At 41.3% G+C, this 22,639-nt stretch overlaps 1 protein-coding gene across 7 annotated transcripts in view; it reads left to right on the top strand.

Moving 5' to 3' along the window:
- Positions 1-22,639, top strand: part of ryr1 (ryanodine receptor 1) — a 604,017-nt gene that overhangs the window by 453,678 nt on the left and 127,700 nt on the right. For 4 of the 7 annotated variants that reach the window (XM_033014584.1, XM_033014582.1, XM_033014581.1 and 1 more), the window contains 5 exons: positions 7,559-7,729; positions 8,574-8,633; positions 11,641-11,778; positions 13,481-13,593; positions 16,412-16,508. In XM_033014584.1, the coding sequence (XP_032870475.1) occupies positions 7,559-7,729; positions 8,574-8,633; positions 11,641-11,778; positions 13,481-13,593; positions 16,412-16,508 (579 nt within the window). Of the gene's footprint in view, positions 1-7,558; positions 7,730-8,573; positions 8,634-11,640; positions 11,779-13,480; positions 13,594-15,552; positions 15,653-16,411; positions 16,509-22,639 lie in introns of all 7 variants that reach the window. The other 3 variants (XM_033014579.1, XM_033014578.1, XM_033014577.1) reach the window with 1 other exon arrangement.

Raw genomic sequence — 22,639 nt, 5'->3', positions numbered from 1 at the left:
ATTATTGCCTTAATTGTCAATGCTAGCATGTTGCTTTCATGTGCTAGCAAAATCACAGCAACTTTCTTGTCAGTTTTTATTTCTTAATGTTTTCCTGCCACACATTTATAATGTTAAATTACTATCAGTAACAAAAAAACTACATTAACAAAATACAAAAATATCTTAAACAGCAATTATAGCTTGATATAAAGATAATTAATGTTTTGATTAATATATTTGCCATTAGAATATAAAATTTAATGTGAACAAAACAAGTGAATGATTGAATTGCTAAAATGGCTGAGAACCTATTTCAAGTAGTTCTGTATACGATCATCCCAAGGTACAATTCTATAATCGCATTATCGAAAAATATAGAACCTCATGTTTTAATCCAGCATACTTGTGTTACAGGCATGTTCCTCACTATGCCACATGTTTCACCAGCTCCAAATGTAATAACTATATCGCTAATTGTGATACCAGCTGGAAGTCAGAGTTTTGTCTTGTATTCCATATTTCTTCCTCCCTTTCTTTACAGCACCACTTTACTAAATAACTATGTTTTTTTCACTGCATTTGCAGACATTTAATAAGAATTGCATGTCCCAGTTCCAACAATCTTCTGGCCTGTTCTTTATCTGAACTATCAGAAGTGTGAGTAGACACAAAATGCTGGAGTAACTCAGCGGGTGAGGCAGCATTTCTGGAGAGAAGGAATGGGCGACGTTTTAGGTCAATACCCTTCAGACTGATGTAAGGGGAGGGGGCGGGACAAAGATAGAATGTAGTCAGAGACAGTAAGACTAGTGGGAGAACTGGGAAGGGGAAGGGGATGGAGAGAGAAAGCAAGGGCTATCTGAAGTTAGTGAAGTCAATGTTCATACCGCTGGGGTGTAAACGACACTAGCGAAAAATGAGGTGCTGTTCCTCCAATTTGCACTGAGCCTCGCTCTGACAATGGAGGAGGCCCAGGACAGAAAGGCCAGAAATGTGGTGTGCTTTCTGTATAAATAAAGAAATTATATAAAAACTCATCCAGCTATTTTTTCCTCATTAAGTTAAAAGTACATGTGATAGCAGAGTTAGGCCATTTGGCCCATCAAGTCTACTCTGCCATTCAATCATGGCTGATCTAACTAACTCTTCCCAACAACCTCATTCGTCCTCATTCCCATCAACCTCAGCCTTAACGTCGGACACCCGTACTAATCAAGAATCTATCTATCTCTGCCTTAAAAATATCCATTGCATTGGCCTCCACAGCATCCTGTGGCAGAATTCCCCGGATTCAGCACCCTCTGACTAAAGAAATTCCTAAAGGAATGTCCTTTTATTCTGAGGCTATGACCTCTGGTCCTAGACTCTCCCACTAGTGGAAACATCCGCTCTACATCCACTCTATTCAAACAATTCATTATTCGGTAAGTTTAAATGAGGTACCCCCTCATCCTTCTAAACTCCAGCAAGTAGAGGCCCAATGCCATAGAACGCTCATCATATATTAACCCACTCATTCCTGGGATCATTCTCGTAAATATCCTCTGGACTGTCTCCAGCGCCAGCCCATCCTTCCTCGGATATACAGCTTAAAATTGCTCACAATACTCCAAATGCAGTCTGACGAATGCCTTATAAAGCCTCAGCATTACATCCTTGTTTTTGTATTCTAGTCGTCTCAAAATAAATGCTAGCATTGCATTTGCCTTCCTTATTACCGATTTGACTTGCAGATTACCTTTTAGGAATCTTACACCAACACTCCCAAGTCCCTTTGCACCTCTGTCCACAGTGCATGATGTTGTAAGGCAATAATTCCATTGTGCATTTAGAACCATTGGTTCCAACAGGTAAATTTTCGGTCTCGACTCGAAACGTCACCCATTCCTTCTCTCCAGAGATTCTGCCTGCCCCGCTGAGTTACTCCAGAATTTTGTGTCTACCTTGGGTAAATTTTCCCATGAGGTATCCCATTTATAGTAAACAATAGATACTGTATATTTCTATGAATTTTGAACATAGATTTTTGATGTTCAAGAAATTTCAATAGGTACTCCAGTAAATAACCATTTTATTCACCTAATATTTCTTACAGATTAGTATCAAACCTTTAATTCTCTCTCTCAGTCTTGGTGTTCCACAAGTAGACCTTGCTCTATGCACTACACAAAGGATTTATTATTATGAGGGGTTCATTATTCTAGAATTTATCCTTTGAAGAATCATATGGCCTGAAAGCAAATATATATGCATCTGAGCTGTAATCTTATTGCTGGTTAAGATGTTCCACCACACTAGGTTTTAATACACAGACATTAAACGTGCATTAGAAATTTTATGTTAACACTTGGGAATGTGACAGTTTTGCACTTTGGTATCAAAAACTAATTTACAGATACAGACACAGTATTATGCACTGAAATTATTTATCTTCCCCCATCGGCCTAATCTACATACAAGGGTACGAAGGGTTTCAAGGAAGTTCAATACACCTTAGTTTGTGTCATTTCCTCTGTTGCACAGAACCACCTTTTAAATAGTAAAAATAACCCGTTCCTTTGGTCAGTGGTGAGCAGGTCACGAAACTTCCTGAGCAGGGAGACAAATTCCTGGAAGGGGACCATTGGATGTGTAATGTCTATTCAAGGAGCATATGTTTTAAAACATCTAATGTGAAAAAGTTCAAAAAGAAAATCATATTTTTCACAACAGATGGTGTTCTAGAAATGCATTAGTATTCACAGGGACTCATTATTCGGTCTTGTGGGACCACCGCTTATAAATTCAAAGTCAGGTACTACTAAATTGGCTTCTTGCGTATGGCGCGCACTGCCTAAAGTTGTAGGACAACTTGTTCTATTTGATCGTATTTGATTGTGCACGCCGGGTTGATTGCATTCGTCGAAACAGGCGGACCACGTGAAACATAGAAACATAGAAAATAGGTGCAGGAGAAGGCCATTCGGCCCTTCGAGCCTGCACCGCCATTCAATATGATCATGGCTGATCATCCAACTCAGTATCCTGTACCTGCCTTCTCTCCATACCCCCTGATCCCTTTAGCCACAAGGGCCACATCTAACTCCCTCATAAATATAGCCAATGAACTGGCCTCAACTACCTTCTGTGGCAGAGAATTCCAGAGATTCACCACTCTCTGTGTGAAAAATGTTTTCCTCATCTCGGTCCTAAAGGTGAAGGTTGCAATCTCCCACCCCACCAAATTGGCTGTATACGATGATTAGCCTTTCCTTTACATGCTGCACCAGGGCAGAGAGTGTCATGAAGCCCAACTAATGTGGAGTAATGGATCAGAAAGGTGGATGTCAGATGTTGATTGGTGGCAGTGCAGAGGGACTGATGAGGACGCCTGAATTCAAAGTTGGTGATCAATGATGGGGATATCGGGGTAGGATGTGATTTGTGCTGTAGGCACATTTCAGATGGCTAGAGTCTTCAGTTTGCTTGATAATGGAAGATTGGTGGGTGGAGGAATGATCTGTGTCCATCTTCCATGGATTTGCAAAATTACCTGTCTGGATCGATTTAATTCCTTTTGTTGACATAGCCTTTGATTCTGATATTTTTAAATGAATACATTCAATTATAGATCGACTCTAATCTCATTCTGATTAAACTAGAACATGTATTACCCTTTTGTTTCTTCAACTTACTAAACATCTGATTCAGCATTTTAAAACATTGCTAATAGTGACTCATTACACAATAAATTGCTGTTGTTTAGGAACTGCAAAATGTACAACATTCAATAATTTACTAATGTGAATAATGCTAATTAAACTAAAACTGCGTAATGCAATGTTGCTTGTGAGCAAATTAAACAAGATCGATATTTGCTTTAAATTAAGATGGCGGACAGAGGGAAGTTCATTTAAGTACCATGTAGATTGCATGGTGCAATTTGATTCCAAATTAAATACTTTGTGAGAGGAATGGTTTAATTATACATTAATGCAATAAAACTATTGGATGTCTAAGTGGGAATCTAAGGCAAAATTGACATTGTTATAATTTTAAATGTATTTATAATGATATGAGCGGTTAAACATTTGCAGATTGGTTATGAACCACAGCAGGCAACATTGATATTCTTGGCAGTTAAATAAACCAACTGAAATCAATTCATGATAGCAATAAGGTGTAGAAATAATCACTGTCAATGTTAAATTAAACAAAATGAATAGTTGCAAGCAAAAGCAAGGGAAATAACTCAATTAATAATACTCCATAATAATTTATACATTTTAACAATTTGCCATGCCTAAGTCCACATGAGAATAGTAAAGGTTTGACAACCATTCACATTTGCTGCTCTTTCAAATTATCGATCAAAGGCTTTTTCACCTGTATTTTAATGATGAATTATTTGCCTGTATTGTCATTACCTATGGTTAGAACTAAAATACAAAACAAGTCAATTAATGAACTATTGTGCTACTTTCCATTAGAAGAGTACACATCTGAACTGTTCCTTGCTCCTCAACATATAATTCTTAAATGCTCACATCTCCATTGTTGAACCTTTTGCTTCCAAACAAAATAATTTTAAATGCTAATAGTGTAAATGCTACTGACCTTCAGTTACTACTTCAAGAAATATGCAGCATTAATTATTTGTGAACTAATTTCTGAAAGTTGAGGATTCTATTGTTAACTCGCATTTTATCTACTTTCATTTAATTTTATAATTTCCTGTTTTCTAAAGTAAAATATTTTAATATTGTGTGCTACACATTTATGGAGAATCGCTCAGATTTCTGATCATAATAGTTTTAATCTACAATTTGATATTCATGTATCATTAAATCAAACTAATGGCAACGCAGGAGCATTCAATTTATCCAAGTTTGTTCATTTTGCTTGGGGAATGGACAAGCCAAATTAATCTTAATCAAGTACTGCAGGGAAAGGAATTTTGAGACTTCTAAATTAATTTCAGCTCCATTATGTGCATTTTGTCTCAGTTACAGTCATAAAACGTGGAGTAAAATTATCTTTAGCGAAAGTACGGAGTTGATGATAATGAATTAGCAAATTGTCTTAATTATACTTAGAAAATTAAATTGTAAAATATTTTAAATGAGATGAGAATTGAGGTGAGAATTAATGTCACCATCCCCAACCACACTGGTCATCATTCATATATAGTTTTGGTCAGAAACCATATTCATATGAATTAATTGTTGTTAGCTTCTCTAATTCTCAGAACTTCCTACGTACACAATTATCTTATGTAACTAGACATTAGTTTCGTAACTAGTTAATTAGTAACTGGACATTTTCAGTTTCAATGTAATTGCTCAGGGTTTTAACCTATGGCTAGGTTATGAATAGAAACATAGAAAAATAGGTGCAGGAGTAGGCCATTCAGCTTTTCGAGCCAGCACCGCCATTCAATATGATCATGGCAGATCTTCTCAAATCAGTACCCCGTCCCTGCTTTCCCCCCATATCCCGTGATTCCTTTAGCCCTAAGAGGTAAATCTAACTTTCTACCTTGGTATTCAGTACCCCGTTCCTGCTTTTTCCTCATATCCCTTGATTCCTTTAGCCCTAAGAGATAAATCTAACTTTCTACCTTAGTATTTTCTTGTGAAACTTAGAATCCATAGATGCTGTCCACAATAAAAGAACATTCTCAATGCCTAGAAAGGCTATTAGTTCTGATGGAGAAATGACGTACTGTGTGTGTCCTTCACTTCAAATTTTCAGTATTTAAGGGCCCTTGATTTGTGCATAAATGCTTACATTCAGCTATTACAAGACAACCTACTTCCCTTTTGTGACCACAGTATTTTAAGTTCAGTTTTGATGTTGTGAGGACTAACGATCAGAAGTTGATTCTATTTGGACACAGATGCCTTTGAACCCCATGATTTGAGTCTAGCGCTCTGTATAAGTAGGAAAATCTGTGTTCTGGATATGAAGTTTACCTTTGTATTAAGTAGTTTCCATGTGAGGGGAAAAAAAGCACTTCTCCAAACCTCAGAATAAAAGCTTGGATCACCAAAACCCAATCATCTCTGTGGTTGTTGAATCCCTGAATCATAAATTATTGATATGAAGAATATATTTATGCCAGGAGCCATCCGAAAAGTTTTCTGCTTCCTGTAGACCTATTGCTGCCACCAGTTTACTAATCATTCGTGCCTGAATCAAACAAGAGTCTATTATAAATTAGTATAGAACTCCAGAAGATTAAACCAGCCGAGTGGCCTAATTCTGCTCCTATCACTTCTGACCTTATATCCTAATTGGGTGGTTGGCGCCAGATGCGGTTCTGTGATTAACCATGTTTCCTACGACTGCCTGTGATCCCAAGGTAAATGACACGATCAAGTTCATTTTGTCATTACATGGAGAAAGCAACTGCATCTCACAAATTATATTCATGCCTGGGACTTTTCTTGTGCAGTCTGAAGTAACATTCTGCTCTTAGGCTCACAAAGTTAAGAAAGGCAATTGCCTTTTTTTTTGCCTCATTCAAGACTGATTCTGAAAAATCCCCAGCTGAGGATTCCACATTCAGGCCTGATGTACATTATTTGGGAAGTTAAAATGATGATTTAATGGTGGGTAACTCAGGACTTTTTACTGGTTACTTGGTTTCTGCTAAGCAATTAAAGATGAAATTATTTCCCTGTTCTTCAGATCTCTTTCATTGTCTGATCTGTTCTCTAATTGAATCTGTGTATTTGGTCCAAGGAAGAGTTTCGGCTCCAGTTGATTTCTATTGATCTCTGCTGAAAAGTATCCTGCTCAGTGGTATTGGCTTTTATTATTCAATAGTATTTTTGCCCAACTGCTGAACAATCTATAGAAACTTGCTTGAAGAGTGTTCATATGAGTTAGATACTGAAGAGAAGTTGATGTCTTGCACTAATTAATACTTTCAGCAGAACAAGGTGAAAACAACTGAACAAAATATTTTCTTCTCCTTCTGAAGTTGCAGATGTTGACGTTTATGTTATGCCCATATTTTCTGAGTGTCTGCATGTGTGGCAATGTTTGTATAAACAGGGGTTCAGATAGGAGATGTTCATGATATTTTAGAAACTTTTGGAAACCAACATTTTTATTTTGAAGTTTTTTAAATGATGTGGCAAATTTTTAATTACGTCAGTCAAAAGTTAAATGGATGGTGACAAATTCTTATCTTAAACCCTGTAAAAAATATGCTTATTCTATGGGCATTATTGTTATAGTTATCATTATGAATGGTTTTCGCCACCATTTATGGTGAAAATGATACCAGATAATAACACCATGGCCTATAACACTGTAACACCAAATAAGCAAAATCTGTACAATGTAGAATGTTGCAACTAATAATTATTCTATCACGTACCTTTCTGTAATTCACCATGGTGACAGGGCAGAAAAGGTTGGTGTGAGATCCTACATTCACTGCCTGTTTCATAAGGACAATATGTGCAATTGGCCCTTGTTGGACACTAACACGCTTTTCCACCTGCAATCTACACCTTACCTCTGTAATCTGTGGAAGAGCATTGTATTGAACTTGACTTTATAAATATTTTATTATTAACTTCAGTCAGGAGGGTCTGACCAAGAAAGGACAAAAAAGCAGAGGAGGGGTGATCGCTACTCCGTTCAGACGTCCCTGATTGTAGCAACTCTGAAAAAAATGCTTCCAATTGGCCTGAACATGTGTTCACCTGCTGATCAAGAACTCATTAACACAGCCAAGATAAGATATTCCCTGGTAAGTGAAGAATTATCTGGTTTATGTTGACGTCAAATGTTTGTCATTTTACAAGCAGTCTGGTTGAGGTTGAAGACGGTGGACAAATGTTCTGGCGAATCGGAAAAGTGATGTTAGTAAAGTTCACACCAGATTTGTACAGCTTGTTGGATTTCATATTTTCTTATGTCATAGACAAATGGCATAGCCCACCGAATCTATGCCAGTTCAGTTGAAAGTAGCAGTGGAAAGGTAGAAGTAGAGGTACAGGTAGAAGGAGTGACTTGCTTCTCCATTGGTTTTCTTTTAAACTCTTGTCACATTCCCACCAGTGCACTCACAATCTATCACTTACCTGCATACTGGGGACTATTTGCAGTAGACATTAAACTCACCAGCCTGGACATCTTTGGAGAAAAATCAACTAGTATTATTGTGAAACTACAGTACTTGAGAGAAGCCCACATGGCTAGAGCAAACATGCAAACTCCACACAGTCAGATCATTTGTGGAAAGATGAAGTCAAGCTCAGCCATGATAGTGAGTCTGAAGAAGGGTCTCGATCCGAAACGTCGCCCATTGAGTCTGAAGAAGGGTCTTGACCCGAAACGTCACCCATTCCTTCTCTCCAGAGATGCTGCCTGTCCCGCTGAGTGACTCCAGCGTTTTGTGTCAGGAAAATACTTGTGTCAGTGATTCTTCTACCTTTCAACTGTCACTGTATTTTTCCACATATAATGAAAGATTACTGGACCAAAGTGTCAGAATTTAATTGTTAATAGCATTGTGTCAAACTAGAGTTTAATGCTTTGCTATTTGATTTGGTGTAGCTTCTACTTACTATGTCTCTCTACTATCTCTGCAGAAAGATACCGATGAAGAAGTACAAGAGTTTCTACAAGACAACCTCCATTTGCAAGGAAAGGTAAAAGAATGTACAGTAAACCCCCGGCATAACGGCTATACAGGGGTAGATAGTGTCCGCTAGTACTGATTGTCCGCTATTACTGAATAAGGGGGTTAATATGTACAGTACTATTAGATAAGCAACCAATAAACATACACTATACAGTAGTGTACACAACAGTAACGGACACAAACTACACAATACCTGAGGACAGCACAATGGCGAGGTGATAATTTTTTTCTACATTGCAACACCAAAGACCCAAATTTGATCCTGACCTCATGTGCTCCCTGTGGCATTGTGGGTTTCCTCTAGAGCACTAGTTCTATCCTACACACTGCGAGCTGCCTCTAGTATGTGGGGTGGAGCTGGTATGCCTTGGATGGGTGAGGGAGGGGATCTCTGCACGGTCACCAAGGGCGCCCAGGGTTGGGCCTATGTCTCTGGTACTGTGGAGTGGCGGCTCTGCCAGCGATTGATGGAGGCCAGTTGGGCTGCAGGCCTGCACGTCTTTGAGGTATGGGGGAGGAGGGGGCACCCGGGGGAAAGCCACACCGTCATATTGTCTTTGCAATGTGGGAGGAAAGATAGGATCACTGTAGTGATTATGTGAGGAAAGAGAACTGCTGCAGAACCACCAGCAATCGTCCTCACACTAGTTCTATGCTACACAGCAGGTACAGAATAGAATTAGTGTATGGATGATCGCCTGTCGGCACGGACTTGGTGTTTTGAGCACATGGTATTGGGGGTAGGATGCTGACATGGATAGAAAATTGGTTGGCAGACAGGAAACAAAGAGTAAGGATTAACGGGTCCCTTTCAGAATGGCAGGTAGTGACAATTGGGGTACTGCAAAGCTCGGTGCTGGGACCACAGCTATTTACAATATACATTAATGATTTAGAAGATGGGATTCATAGTAACATTAGCAAATTTGCAGATGCCACAAAGCTGGATGTCAGTGTGAACTGTGAAGAGGATGCTATGAGGATTCAGGGTGACTTGGACAGGTTGGGTGAGTGAGCAGATGCATGGCAGATGCAGTTTAATGTGGATAAATGTGAGGAAGGCAGATTATTATCTAAATGGAGTCAAAAGGGGAAGTACAACGGGATCTGGGGTGGAGTCCTTGTTCATCAGTCACTGAAAGTACGCATAAAGGTATAACAGGCAGTGAAGAAAGCTAATGGCATGTAGGTCATAACAATAGGAGTTGAATATGGGAGCAAATAGGTCCTTCTGCAGTTGTACAGGGCCTTAGTGAGACCACACCTGGAGTATTGTGTGCACTTTTGGTCTCCCAATTTTTTGGAAGGACATTCTTACTACTGAGGGAGTGCAGCGCAGGTTCGCCAGGTTAATTCCTGGGATGGTGAGACTGTCATATGTTCATAGAAAGGATATCTTATTGAAACATGTAAGATTATTAAGGGTTTGGACACGCTAGAGGCAAGAAACATGTTCCTGATGTTGGGGGAGTCCAGAACCAGGGGACACAGTTTAAGAATAAGGGGTAAGCCATTTAGAATTGAGATGCAGAAAAACTTTTTCTCACAGAGAGTTGTGAGTCTCTGGAATTCTCTGCCTCAGAGGGCGGTGGAGGCTGGTTTTCTGGCTGCTTTCAAGGAAAAGCTAGATAGGGCTCTTAAAGATAGCGGAGTCAAGGGATATGGGGAGAAGGCAGGAACGGGGTACTGATTGTGGATGATCAGCCATGATCACATTGAATGGCTCAAGGGGCCGAATGGTCTACTCCTGCACCTATTGTCCATTGTCTTTCCACGCTGTATTTCAAAACTAAGCTAAAATAGTTCAAAAACACCACCTGTGAAAAAACGACTGAAGAGTCTCGACGTGAAACATCACCTATTCCTTCTATCGAAAGATGCTGCCTGTCCCACTGAGTTACTCCATCATTTTGTGTCTGTCTTCAGTGTAAGCCAGCATTTTGCAGTTCCTTCCTACACATTTAGACTACTGCAGATTTGAATACCACTATAACCAAAATCCGTTATAAAGAAACTGATAGCTAAAATGTGAGTTTACTGTTCTTGCAAATCAAAAGAAAGCCTATTCTGTTTTGTCATTTAACTTTTTACTTATAAATCTCCAGAAAATTATAAATTAAAAAAATCCCCTAACAATGCTACTTGGCAGAGTTTCTTCTCATTGTCTTGCAGGACTTTGGTTCATTTCAGTCTAATTGCAGAAGAACCTTAAGATGAAATGATTATACATCCATAATAGAGCCTAATCTGTTTTCTATTTGTTGATTAATGTATTAAGAGAAGCTACTATTCTCGAGCAGTCTCATTTATGGAACCATACTTTCAGTGTCACGATATGAATGGCTTTTAAACCACCTCATTTCAATCATAAATCATCAAAAAACCTTTCCGAATATATTCAAATAAAGTGAAAAAATATAAAGTATTATTCAGACTCCAGGCAGCGGAAGCAAAAGTAATTTGCAAACTAATATTTTCAAATAAGAAATCAAAAATTTGCAGGTTAATCATGTTTTTGCCTGATTAACTTTTTTGTGTCCTATTATGTATTTAATAATGTTTTATACAAGATGTTCTTTAACACCAAGCTAACTAACCAGTAACCTTCTGGATTCAATCCCCCTGTTTTGAAGAGAAGAGTTATGTTTCCAGTTTGATGGAACCTTCCCAAATTTAGGAAAATTAAAAGGAATTATCTCAGCAGCCAAGGGATGAAGCCAATCAAGACCTGGAGTCTTGGCAACCCACAGCTCAGGCAAATTTCTGAGTATCACTTCCCAGAAATTGTAATTCCCCTGAAATCGCCCTGCCTTGTGGGCATGCCGATCCACAGCTGGTTCTGAGATGTAACTGGTCGTCTCTGCAATGACAATTAATGCAAAATTCCAATTTAATTCTTCGCCATCTCATGTTTTCTACTATTTATTCCCACTTTCATTTGCTATAAGTTGTTTGCAGAGTAGATGGACTATATTGGATCAGTAACATATTTATTTTATTAATCTGATTTGTAGTGTGAAAATTCTTCTTCAATGCGATGGCAGATGGCATTATACAAGGACATTGCTGGCAAAGCTGAAGACAGCAACGATCCTGAAAAGATAGTGAAACGAGTGCAGGAGGTCTCTGCTGTTCTGTTTCACCTGGAGCAGGTACAGACGTCCGATATACATTGTATGCATTTTGTTGGCAATCATGCACAAAAATAGCAACATAACCTATCATTGATACGGCATTTTTAAATCATTGTTCAATCTTAATGACTTCCCTTTTCTCCTACTCACATTCTCTCTACTCCCCAAGTAAGTTTCACAGTCATCGTAGACATTTTCCACAATATATTGAGCTGTTTCAAGGTGAAACAGGTTGGCTTGGCAACAAGAGACAGCAGGGTTCTTATTGTGATTGGCGGCCTGCAACTAGTGGATGACACAAAGATTGGTGTGAGGACCCTGTTGTTTGTAATATCTATGAATTACTTTGGATGTGGGAGGCATGATCAATAAGTTCACAGATAAAACCAAGATTAGTGGGGTCATGTGTAATAAATTACAAACACAGTTAAATCCCAGTGAATGTGAAATGACTCATTTTAGAAGTACTAATGAGACAGAGATCCATGAACGTGCCAATGCAAGTAGATGACATCTTTAGTAAGGTATATGGGATACTGGCCTTCAATGGTCAGGTTATCAAATACAAAAGCAAGAAGGTGATGCTCGAGCTTTGTAAAACGTTGGTTTGGATGTGATAGTGCTGGAGATGGTGCAATGGAGGTTCACTAGAATGAAAGCCGCCTAGGATGGAGTGTTTCAGTTGTGAGGAGAGCCTTGAGAAGCTAGGTTTGTTCTCTCTGAAGTAAGGAGGTTAAGAGGGGACATTATTGAGGTATGTAAAATTATGAAGAGTATAGGTTGCCCACATAGGAGCTCACGGATTTAGTACCACGGTGGAGAACTTCAGAGGGGATATGAAGATGACTTTTTTCACTTTTGCTGAGCACCTAGAATACATTGCCTGAGTGGTTGATGCTAGGTCATTGACAGTGTTTAAGAATTCTCCAGATGACCACTTAAATCATTTTACATAGGGCGACATCCTAAACTTTCTGCAGTTTCGTACAGTCTTACAGATTGATTGATTGATTGATTATTTGAAAGATAGAGCATGGAAACAGGCCCTGCAGCCCACCGAATCCACACTGACCATCGATCATACGTTCACATTAGTTCCATGTTATCTCACTTTCTCAACCACACTACCAGCAAGTTACAGAGGCCACTAACCTACAAACCTGCACATCTTTGGAATGTGGGAGGAAACCAGACCACCCAGAAGCAACCCACGAGGTCAGAAGTAGAACATGCAAATGCCACATCGATGGTACCCAAGTCACTGTGTTGTCTTGGACAGAGCTGTTGCCAAAACAAGCAGTGATGCATCCTAATTGATGCGGACTGGGGCCATCTCGTTTCCTGACGTTAATAATTAGTTCCTTCATCTTGCTGACCTTGATGTCTTGTTGTTATCTTGACACCAGGTTACTAAGTTTTCTATCTCCTTCCTGTACACTATTTCGTCATTATTAGCCATCTGGCCCAGTACGTTGGTGTCATCAGCAAACTTTGCATTGAGCTCAGACATATATTCCCACATTCAATCCATTGGCTGATGCAGTGTTGTCAATTGATATTTCAGGCATATATTTGAATTGCTAATGTACCGGTTGAAATTGTTTTTGTGGACATTGATGTGAATGGACATCAAATTATATCCTTAAAAGACCGATCGTGAGCAGCAGTATTTTTTCATTTCGCATATCATTAATATTTCTCCATAATACTTGATGTTTAGACAGAACATCCTTTCAAGTCCAAGAAGATGGTTTGGCACAAATTGTTATCCAAGCAGCGCAGGAGAGCTGTGGTAGCATGTTTCCGAATGACCCCCCTATATAACTTGCCAAGGTAAGGTATCACAGAAATAGTTGTACAAAAAACAGAAAAACATGATTTGTTTCCAGTCGTTATCACTTGGAATATTCATACATTGGATATTGGATTTATTTTGTGTGTTGACTCTGAACAAGTAATATATCAAGTGCACTGTCCTGTGTCTTTTATTTAAGATCAATATAAAATCTCAGTGATATTGTAAATGTGATCAACAAGAAAAAATAAACACATGTAAGGTTTATTAGGAAGCTGAAATTAGAAGCTTTTGAGGAATAACGAAAGCGGGAAAATACATTAAACAGGACTAAAAAGAGCATGAAATGTCATTAAGGATTAAGGATTAAGGAAAATCTCAAGGAATTCTGTACAGACATTTAATTACAAGACGAGAGCGAGGAAAAGGACACTCAAGGATAAGGAGGGAATTTACATCGGAAGCCAGAGGAACTTGGCGTGATATAAATGTGTACTTTGCATTGGTAGTCACCAAGAATACGGACATGGAGGATAGTGATATTAGGGAGGGGTATGTTGATATTCTAGGGCACTGAATCACGAAGGAGGAAGTAGTGGGTCTCTTGAAGAACACAAAGGTGGTACTTTGCCAGCACTTGATGAGATCTATCCCACGTTATTGAGGGAGGCCAGAGAGGAGATTGCTAGGGGATTGGCAGAGATCTATGTATCTTCTTTAGCCACAGCCACAGAGAACTGGGGAAAACCCAAGGATATTTCTTTCGAAAAGCAACAGAAATCGTCAAGCAAATTATAGGCTGGAGAGCGTTATATCAGTGGTCAGGAAATTATGGAAAACATTCTTTGTCAAAGGATTTACTCACATTTAGAAAAGTACGGACGGATTAGAGTTAGTCAGTATGGCTTTGTGTGATGTGTAGAAAGGAACTGCAGATGCTGGTTTAAACCGAAGATAGACACAAAAAGCTGGAGTAACTCAGCGGGACAAGCAACATCGAGACCCGAAACGTCACCCATTCCTTCTCTTGAGGAAGCTGCTTGTCCCGCTGAGTTACTCCAGCTTTTTGTGTCTATCTTTGGCTTTGTGTGATGGTGTTCCTGACATATCAACTTGACTGAGGTTGTTGAGGAGGTGACGAAGATAATAGATGAGGGTAATACATGTGGATATTGTCTGCACAGACTTTAGTAAAACAATGTATAGATGAAATATTAAAAGAACATAGCACAGTGTATATATTGTTTTGCTAAATGATTATTATTGTTAACAAGTTAAATGGTATGTAAATATTAAATAATCTATTCATCGCTGGGCATTATCATAATATACATAAGTGGATAACCATGGGTGAGGTTTCAGCGGCAGATGAGCTAATGCAAGGATGGAGCAGAGGTAATGTTTTCTGAAATTAGAGGACTTGTTGAAGGTACAGGCATGCGGTTTGGGTGTCAGCTCTATGTAAGGGCATGGTTCTGAGCTTTGAATTGTCGGGTTTCATCTTGAATAGCTTCCAGGGAATGGTTAGTGAGGTTGATTGTGTAGCTAGATGACCAAGCTGTTTTAGGTAACTTCGGACAATAGTTTTTGCTCTCTTCAATAACTTCAAGAAGTTTGCTGCATCCCTGGTGTACCAGAAATTTTAAATGCTAGATATACGCCATAGTTTACACAAATTGATGGTTACTTGCTGTGCCTTAAGGCGAGAGCCATGGTTTAGGCATCATTGCCATCACTCCCTGTCAGCATTTCTATTCATTAATTGGAGCTCCAGGATTTGATTCTGTTTTTGAAGTTGTAGGTGAAAGACTTTAGTATTTGGCTTCATTTGATGGCATTTTTGTTACAGCCTTCCCAATTCTTGCATTCTGTTATTTAATAAAAAACATATTTGTTTCCCCCCAGTGCTCAGTTATGACTAATTTTGGTGTTGAATCATTTGTAAAACAGCTTTATTGCACAAAGACAAATGCAGAAACTGTATCCTCTTCTCTTAGACATAAGATTAGCTATTACTTCATGAACGCCTATATGGGACTATGGCTTCGCAGAGCGTGTGGAGAAACAGACTTTGCTAGTCTAGTGTACCTTCTGATGGTAACGTAGGCTTTGCATAATTTCTGACACTAAATCTTAGTACTACCATTGCACATGATCCATTGCCAAGTATTTTGTACAATTGCTGCAAAATCTGATGATCAGAGCAACAAACTGAAGGTATGGTTATCCCTTCATTCTTTGTTAGATCAAGAATTTAATCTGTGTAAGCGTTAGAGAGATGTGAGGGTATTTTCAAGACGCCAATAACAAAACACTAACCAGTTTGTTAAAAAGATGGAAGGGAAGGCGAGATAAATTAAGTGATCATTTAACATAAAACAAAAGGATTCTGAAAGTGTCATCGTCAGCAAAAAGGAAATTGAACTGATATATTTTTAACCAGCCTTGGAATAACAAAGTGAAATATGGGAAAAATGAATTCAGACGGATAGAAGACTCAATTAGATGATTTTAGCACTCATATTAACATTGGAATTTCAAGAGCAACTTAAATATTATAATTTCATATTAATGAAAACTAAACGATGAGACTGCAAGAAAACAGATGACCTTACTTTATTTGTGGATAGGATCACTTGAACCCACATTGACACAGTTCTATTTAACTATCGTGGTGAAATGCAAGGAAGTAGTCACAGATCTGGTAGAAACATTTACCCTTTCCTGTTCTCTGATCTATGAACACAGCAATGTTGTACAAAAACTATCTCTAACAATTGTGTGATAAGATAGTTAACCTGCTAAGTCATGTCTTTATTCCCAACCCCTCCTGTTTTCAATCTCACCCCACCTTAGGCATCGCGCATCTAACCTCTTCATCGAAGGTTATAGAAATTCCTGGATTGATACCGAGGAACATTCGTTTGAAGATAAACTAATAAATGATCTGGCTGTAAGTACTGGTTTCTGTGAGCTGGCATGCAGCTGTGCTGTACCAGTACGTACAACCCTGTTTCTGCACCTTCTGCTGTTGTTTGTATTATCATTGTCCAGTCTGTGGCACAGTAATGCCGTCTTCTGTCATTCTATGTTGCATCATTGGAAACTGCAAATAGAATTAAGCCGTTTCTATGGCGGAAAAATGGTTAAAGCTAAATTTGGTGTAAAAAATACATTTTGCCAAATTCTGCAAGTCATTCTTCTTGGTGCATTTTAAATTGAACTTGCACTTACCAGGTTTCCTGCTGAAAGGGAAATCATATCTTCAGACCAATTTACATTAGAATTAGGATTTTGTGGATCTTGAATAATATCAAAAATGTTGGAAGAATGAATTGGAAATGCAATGAATAAGTTGAATTCATACATCTTAAAAAGAAAATAGTGTTGGGTAATGACTACTTGAATAGAACAGCAAATATAATTTGGCCATCTAAATGATTAGTGCCGCGTTCTATGTTCTACACGTCTTCCCACCCTGCCCCCTGTAAAGACTCCATTCCCTACTCCCAATTCCTCCGCCTACGCCGCATCTGTTCCCAGGATGAGACATTTCATACCAGGGCATCGGAAATGTCCTCGTTCTTCAGGGAACGGGGATTCCCCTCCGCCACCATAGATGAGGCTCACACCAGGGTCTCATCCATACCCCGCAACACTGCTCTCTCTCCCCATCCCCGCACACGCAACAAGGGTAGAGTCCCTCTGGTCCTCACCTTTCACCCCACCAGCCGGCAAATACAACACATAATCCTCCGCCATTTCCGCCACCTCCAACGTGACCCCACCACTCGCCACATCTTCTCATCTCCCCCCATGTCTGCCTTCCGCAAAGACCGCTCCCTCCGCAACTCCCTCGTCAATTCTTCCCTTCCCTCCCGCACCACCCCCTCCCCGGGCACTTTCCGTTGCAACCGCAAGAAATGCAACACCTGTCCCTTCACCTCCCCCCTCGACTCCATTCAAGGTCCCAAGCAGTCGTTCCAGGTGCGACAAAGGTTCACCTGTATCTCCTCCAACCTCATCTACTGCATCCGCTGCTCTAGATGTCAGCTGATTTACATCGGTGAGACCAAGCGTAGGTTGGGCGATCGTTTCGCCGAACACCTCCGCTCAGTCCGCAATAACCTACCTGACCTCCCTGGGCTCAGCACTTCAACTCCCCCTCCCATTCCCAATCCGACCTCTCTGTCCTGGGTCTCCTCCATTGCCAGAGTGAGCAACAGCGGAAATTGGAGGAACAGCACCTCATATTCCGTCTGGGGTCCTTGCGTCCTTATGGCATTAACATTGAATTCTCCCAATTTGGCTAGCCCGTGCTGTCTCCTCCCCTTCCTTAACCCTCTAGCTGTTTCCTCCCACCCTCCCATCCGCCCGCCCTCGGGCTCCTCCTCCTCCTCCCCTTTTCCTTCTTTCTTTCCCCACCCCCCATCAGTCTGAAGAAGGGTTTCGGCTCGAAACGTCGCCTATTTCCTTCGCTCCATAGATGCTGCTGCACCCGCTGAGTTTCCCCAGCAATTGTGTGTACCCTAAATGATTAGTGCCTGTCTGTTTACTTAATGCTCCTCAACTGGCATCATCTATCCTCTTGGTGACCTCTTCAAAAAAACTCAGATTCAGGAGATACATTTCCAATGCACAAAGGCATGCTAACTACCTTTAATTAGTCCCTGTCTATCGAAATAATGGTTGATCCTGCCCCTCAGAATCCCCACCAACATCTTCCCCACCACTGAGGCCAGGCTCATCAGCCTTTAGTTCCGTGGTTTGTCTTTGCTGCCTTTCTAAATAACAGTACAAAATTATCCACCCTCCAGTCTTCTCGAACGTCACCTATACCCAAAAATGGTACAAATATCGCCGCAATTTCATCAGTAGCTTTCCAGAAAGTCAGGGAGTGCACTTGGTTAGGCTCTGGGCATTTATCCACCATAATACGCTTTAAAACTGCCAATACCATTACTGTGGTAAATTGTTTATGGCCTAACTCATTTCACGTCAATTTCTTAAATTTCATGATCTTCTTTGTATAAACAAATGAGAAAAATAATTGTATTAACTTCCTCATCTCTTGTCTATGCTGATCTTTAAGGGAACCTCAGGGCTGCCAACATTGGATGAGAGTTGGGAGTGAGAAATTGCGAGAGACCAAGCCCAAGGGAGCATAGCGACCGGGAGGGAGGGGGGTTGGGTGGGAAGAGGGGGGGGGGGTGGGTGGGTGGGAGGAGGGAGGGGGGTGGAGGAGGGGGGGTGGGTGGGAGGGGGGGTGGGTGGGAGGAATTGTGCTATATATGGTGCATACTGCATACTGCATATATGGTGCATACTGCAGCGAGTCTTTTAACTTACACTTGAATACAATATACAGTGGCTTGCAAAAGTATTCATACCCCTTGAACTTTTCCACATTTTGGCACGTTACAACCACAAATGTAAATGTATTTTATTGGGATTTTATGTGATAGACCAACACAAAGTGGCGCATAATTGTGAAGTGGAAGGAAAATGATACATGGTTTTCAAATTTTTTTACAAATAAAAAACTGAAAAGTGTGGCGTACAAAAGTATTCAGCCCCCTTTACTCTGATACCCCTAAATAAAACCCAGTGCAACCAATTGCCTTCAGAAGTCACCTAATTAGTAAATAGAGTCCATTTGTGTGTAATCTAATCTCAGTATAAATACAGCTGTTCTGTGAAGGCCTCAGAGGTTTGTTAGAGAACATTAGTGAACAAACAGCATCATGAAGCCCAAGGAACACACCAGACAGGTCAGGGATAAAGTTGTGGAGACGTTTAAAGCAGGGTTAGGTTATAAAAAAATATCCCAAGCTTTGAACATCTCACGGAGCACTGTTCAATCCATCATCCGAAAATGGAACGAGTATGGCACAACTGCAAACCTACCAAGACATGGCCGTCCAGCTAAACTGACAGGCCAGGCAAGGAGAGCATTGATCAGAGAAGCAGCCAAGTAATTCTACCAGCAGCCATGGTAATTCTGGAGGAGCTGCAGAGATCCACAGCTCAGGTGGGAGAATCTGTCCACAGGACAACTATTAGTCGTGCACTCCACAAATCGGGCCTTTATGGAAGAGTGGCAAGAAGAAAGCCATTGTTTGGAAAAAAGCCATAAGAAGTCCCGTTTGCAGTTTGCCACAAGCCATGTGGGGGACACAGCAAACATGTGGAGGAAGGTGCTCTGGTCAGATGAGACCAAAATTGAAGTTTTTGGCCTAAATGCAAAACGCTATGTGTTGCGGAAAACTAACACTGCACATCACCCTGAACATACCATCCCCACTGTGAAACATGGTGGTGGCAGCATCATGCTGTGGGGATGCTTTTCTTCAGCAGGGACAGGAAAGCTGGTCAGAGTTGATGGGAAGATGGATGGAGCCAAATACAGGGCAATCATGGAAGAAAACCTGTTAGAGTCTGCAAAAGACTTGAGACTGGGGCGGAGGTTCACCTTCCAGCAGGACAACGACCCTAAACATACAGCCAGAGCTACAATGGAATGGTTTAGATCAAAGCATATTCATGTGTTAGAATGGCCCAGTCAAAGTCCAGAGCTAAATCCAATTGAGAATCTCTAGCAAGACTTGAAAATTTCTGTTCACAGACAGAAGCTCTCCATCCAATCTGACTGAGCTTGAGCTATTTTACAAAGAAGAATGGGCAAAAATTTCAGTCTCTAGATGTGCAAAGCTGGTAGAGACATACCCCAAAAGACTTGCAGCTGTAATTGCAGCGAAAGGTGGTTCTACAAAGTATTGACTCAGGGGGGCTGAATACTTTTGCACGCCACACTTTTCAGTTTTTTATTTGTAAAAAAATTTGAAAACCATGTATCATTTTCCTTCCACTTCACAATTATGCACCACTTTGTGTTGGTCTATCACATAAAATCCCAATAAAATACATTTATGTTTGTGGTTCCGGAAGTGGCGGCGCTGTTAACAGCTGCGGCTCGCCTGCAGTCCGTCTGTCTTTACTTTTTTCTGTTGTTTTTTTTGTCTTGTTTTGGTTAAGTTTTAGTTTGTTGGGTTGTGTTAGAGGGGGTGAAACATGTTCTCTGTCTCTTCCTTCGGGGGAATGCGACTTTTTCGTGTCGTATCCCCCTTCTCTGCCTCCGTCTGCGCTGAGGCCTAATGGCGGAGCTGGCGGCCTCCAACCTGCGACCGACCCCGAGGCTCCGGAGGCAGAGCCAGCCAGGACTTACCAACGAGAGGCTGGCCGTCTTCGGGGCTAAGGCAGTGGTGGCCGACTTGCTGGTGCAGCTTTCTGGCTTTCGCCAGCGGCCTGGAGCTGATGCAGCGGGGCTCGGAGCTGAGACTGCAGGACCCGGATCTGGGGCAGCGGCCTGGAACTGGGGCGGCTGCCCGGAGCTGGGGCGGCGGCCCGGAGCGGAGACTGCGGGACCCGGAGCTGGGGCAGCGGCCCGGAGCTGGGGCAGCGGCCCGGAGCTGGGGCAGCGGCCCGGAGCTGGGGCAGCGGCCCGGAGCGGAGACTGCGGGACCCGGAGCTGGGGAGGCGGCCCGGAGCGGAGACTGCGGGACCCGGAGCTGGGGCGGCGGCCCGGAGCTGATGCTGTGGCGGGCCGTCTCGGAGCGGAGACGGCGTTCCGGCTTTCGGCGGCGGCGACATCACCACGGAGGTCCGCTGGACTGGAGGACGGCATCTCCGGCCTGGATCAATCGCCTCAGCGCAGAGGGAGAACAAGGAGGGAAGAGACGGAGACTAAGACTTTGCCTCCATCACAGTGAGGATGTGCTTGGTGAACTCACTGTGGTGGATGTTTAATTTGTGTTTATTGTATGTTTTGTTATTATTGATTCTGTGTATGACTGCAGGCAACATAATTTCGTTCAGACCGAAAGGTCTGAAAGACAATAAAGGAATCTAATTCTAATTCTAATTCTGGTTGTAACGTGACAAAATGTGGAAAAGTTCAAGGGGTATGAAAACTTTTGCAAGCCACTGTATATGCTTTAAATTGGATTGGAGCGTTTTTGAAAGGGGGGAGGCTGTGCGATCACTGATCACTGGCCTTGGGGGTACCCGGTGAGGGAGTGGAGCAACTGAGTGGGGAGAGGGTGTGGAAGAAGGGGGTCCCCCCTCCAAGGGTAGGAACTTTTTGAAATTTGATGTATTAAAATCATGTTTTAGTGCCCTGTAGAAGTATGATTTCAATGTTTTTTGTATGAAGTATTTTTAAGGGGTAACTTTTTAAGGGGTAACTTTATTCACACAAAGGGTGATGGGTGTATGGAACAAGCTGCCAGAGGAGGTAGTTGAGGCAGGGACCATACCAACATTTAAGAAAAAGTTAGACTGATACATGGATAGGACAGGTTTGGAGGTATGGACCAAAAGCAGTTAGCGTAGCTGGGACATGTTGGCGGGTGTGGGCAAGTTGCGCCGAAGGGCCTGTTTTCACACTGTATCACTCTATGACTACATTATACCTCCACCATGCATGAATGCTTCAAAATCAAGTGATCGAGTTTTATTGCCATATACTCAAGCATAGAAACATAGAAAATAGGTGCAGGAATAGGCCATCGGCCCTTCGAGCCAGCACTGCCATTCAATATGATCATGGCTATTCATCTAAAATCAGTACCTCTTTCCTGTTTTTCCCCATATCCCTTGATGTTGTTAGCCCCAAGAACTAAATCTAACTCTCAATTGAAAACATCCAGTGAATTGGCCTGCACTGCCTTCTGTGGCAGAGAATTCCACAGCTTCACAACTCTCTGCGTGAAGAAAGTTTGTTCTCATCTCAGTCCTAACTGACCCCCCCTTTATTCTTAAACTGTGACCCATGGTTCTGAACGCCCCCAACATTGGGAACATTTTTCCTGCAGTTACAGTAAGTGAAAATCTAGCAGGCAAGCAGGATGCTTTCTCCAACCTCCCCCATTTGAAGTCCACTATCTTCCACCGTTTCTACCCAGTGCTTGGTACTTACTTCCAGCAGCCACTGTTGTCCTCCAGGATGCACTCTCTTTCCTCTCACCCCCCCCCCCTCTCTCTCTCTCTCTCCCCCTCTATCTCTCCCCTCCATCTCTCTTTCCC

This window comes from Amblyraja radiata, chromosome 41 (assembly GCF_010909765.2).
Source record: "Amblyraja radiata isolate CabotCenter1 chromosome 41, sAmbRad1.1.pri, whole genome shotgun sequence".
Classification (NCBI taxonomy): Eukaryota; Metazoa; Chordata; class Chondrichthyes; order Rajiformes; family Rajidae; genus Amblyraja; species Amblyraja radiata.
The sequence above is the reverse complement of the archived record's forward strand: the minus strand, read 5'-3'. Positions and strand labels throughout refer to the sequence as shown.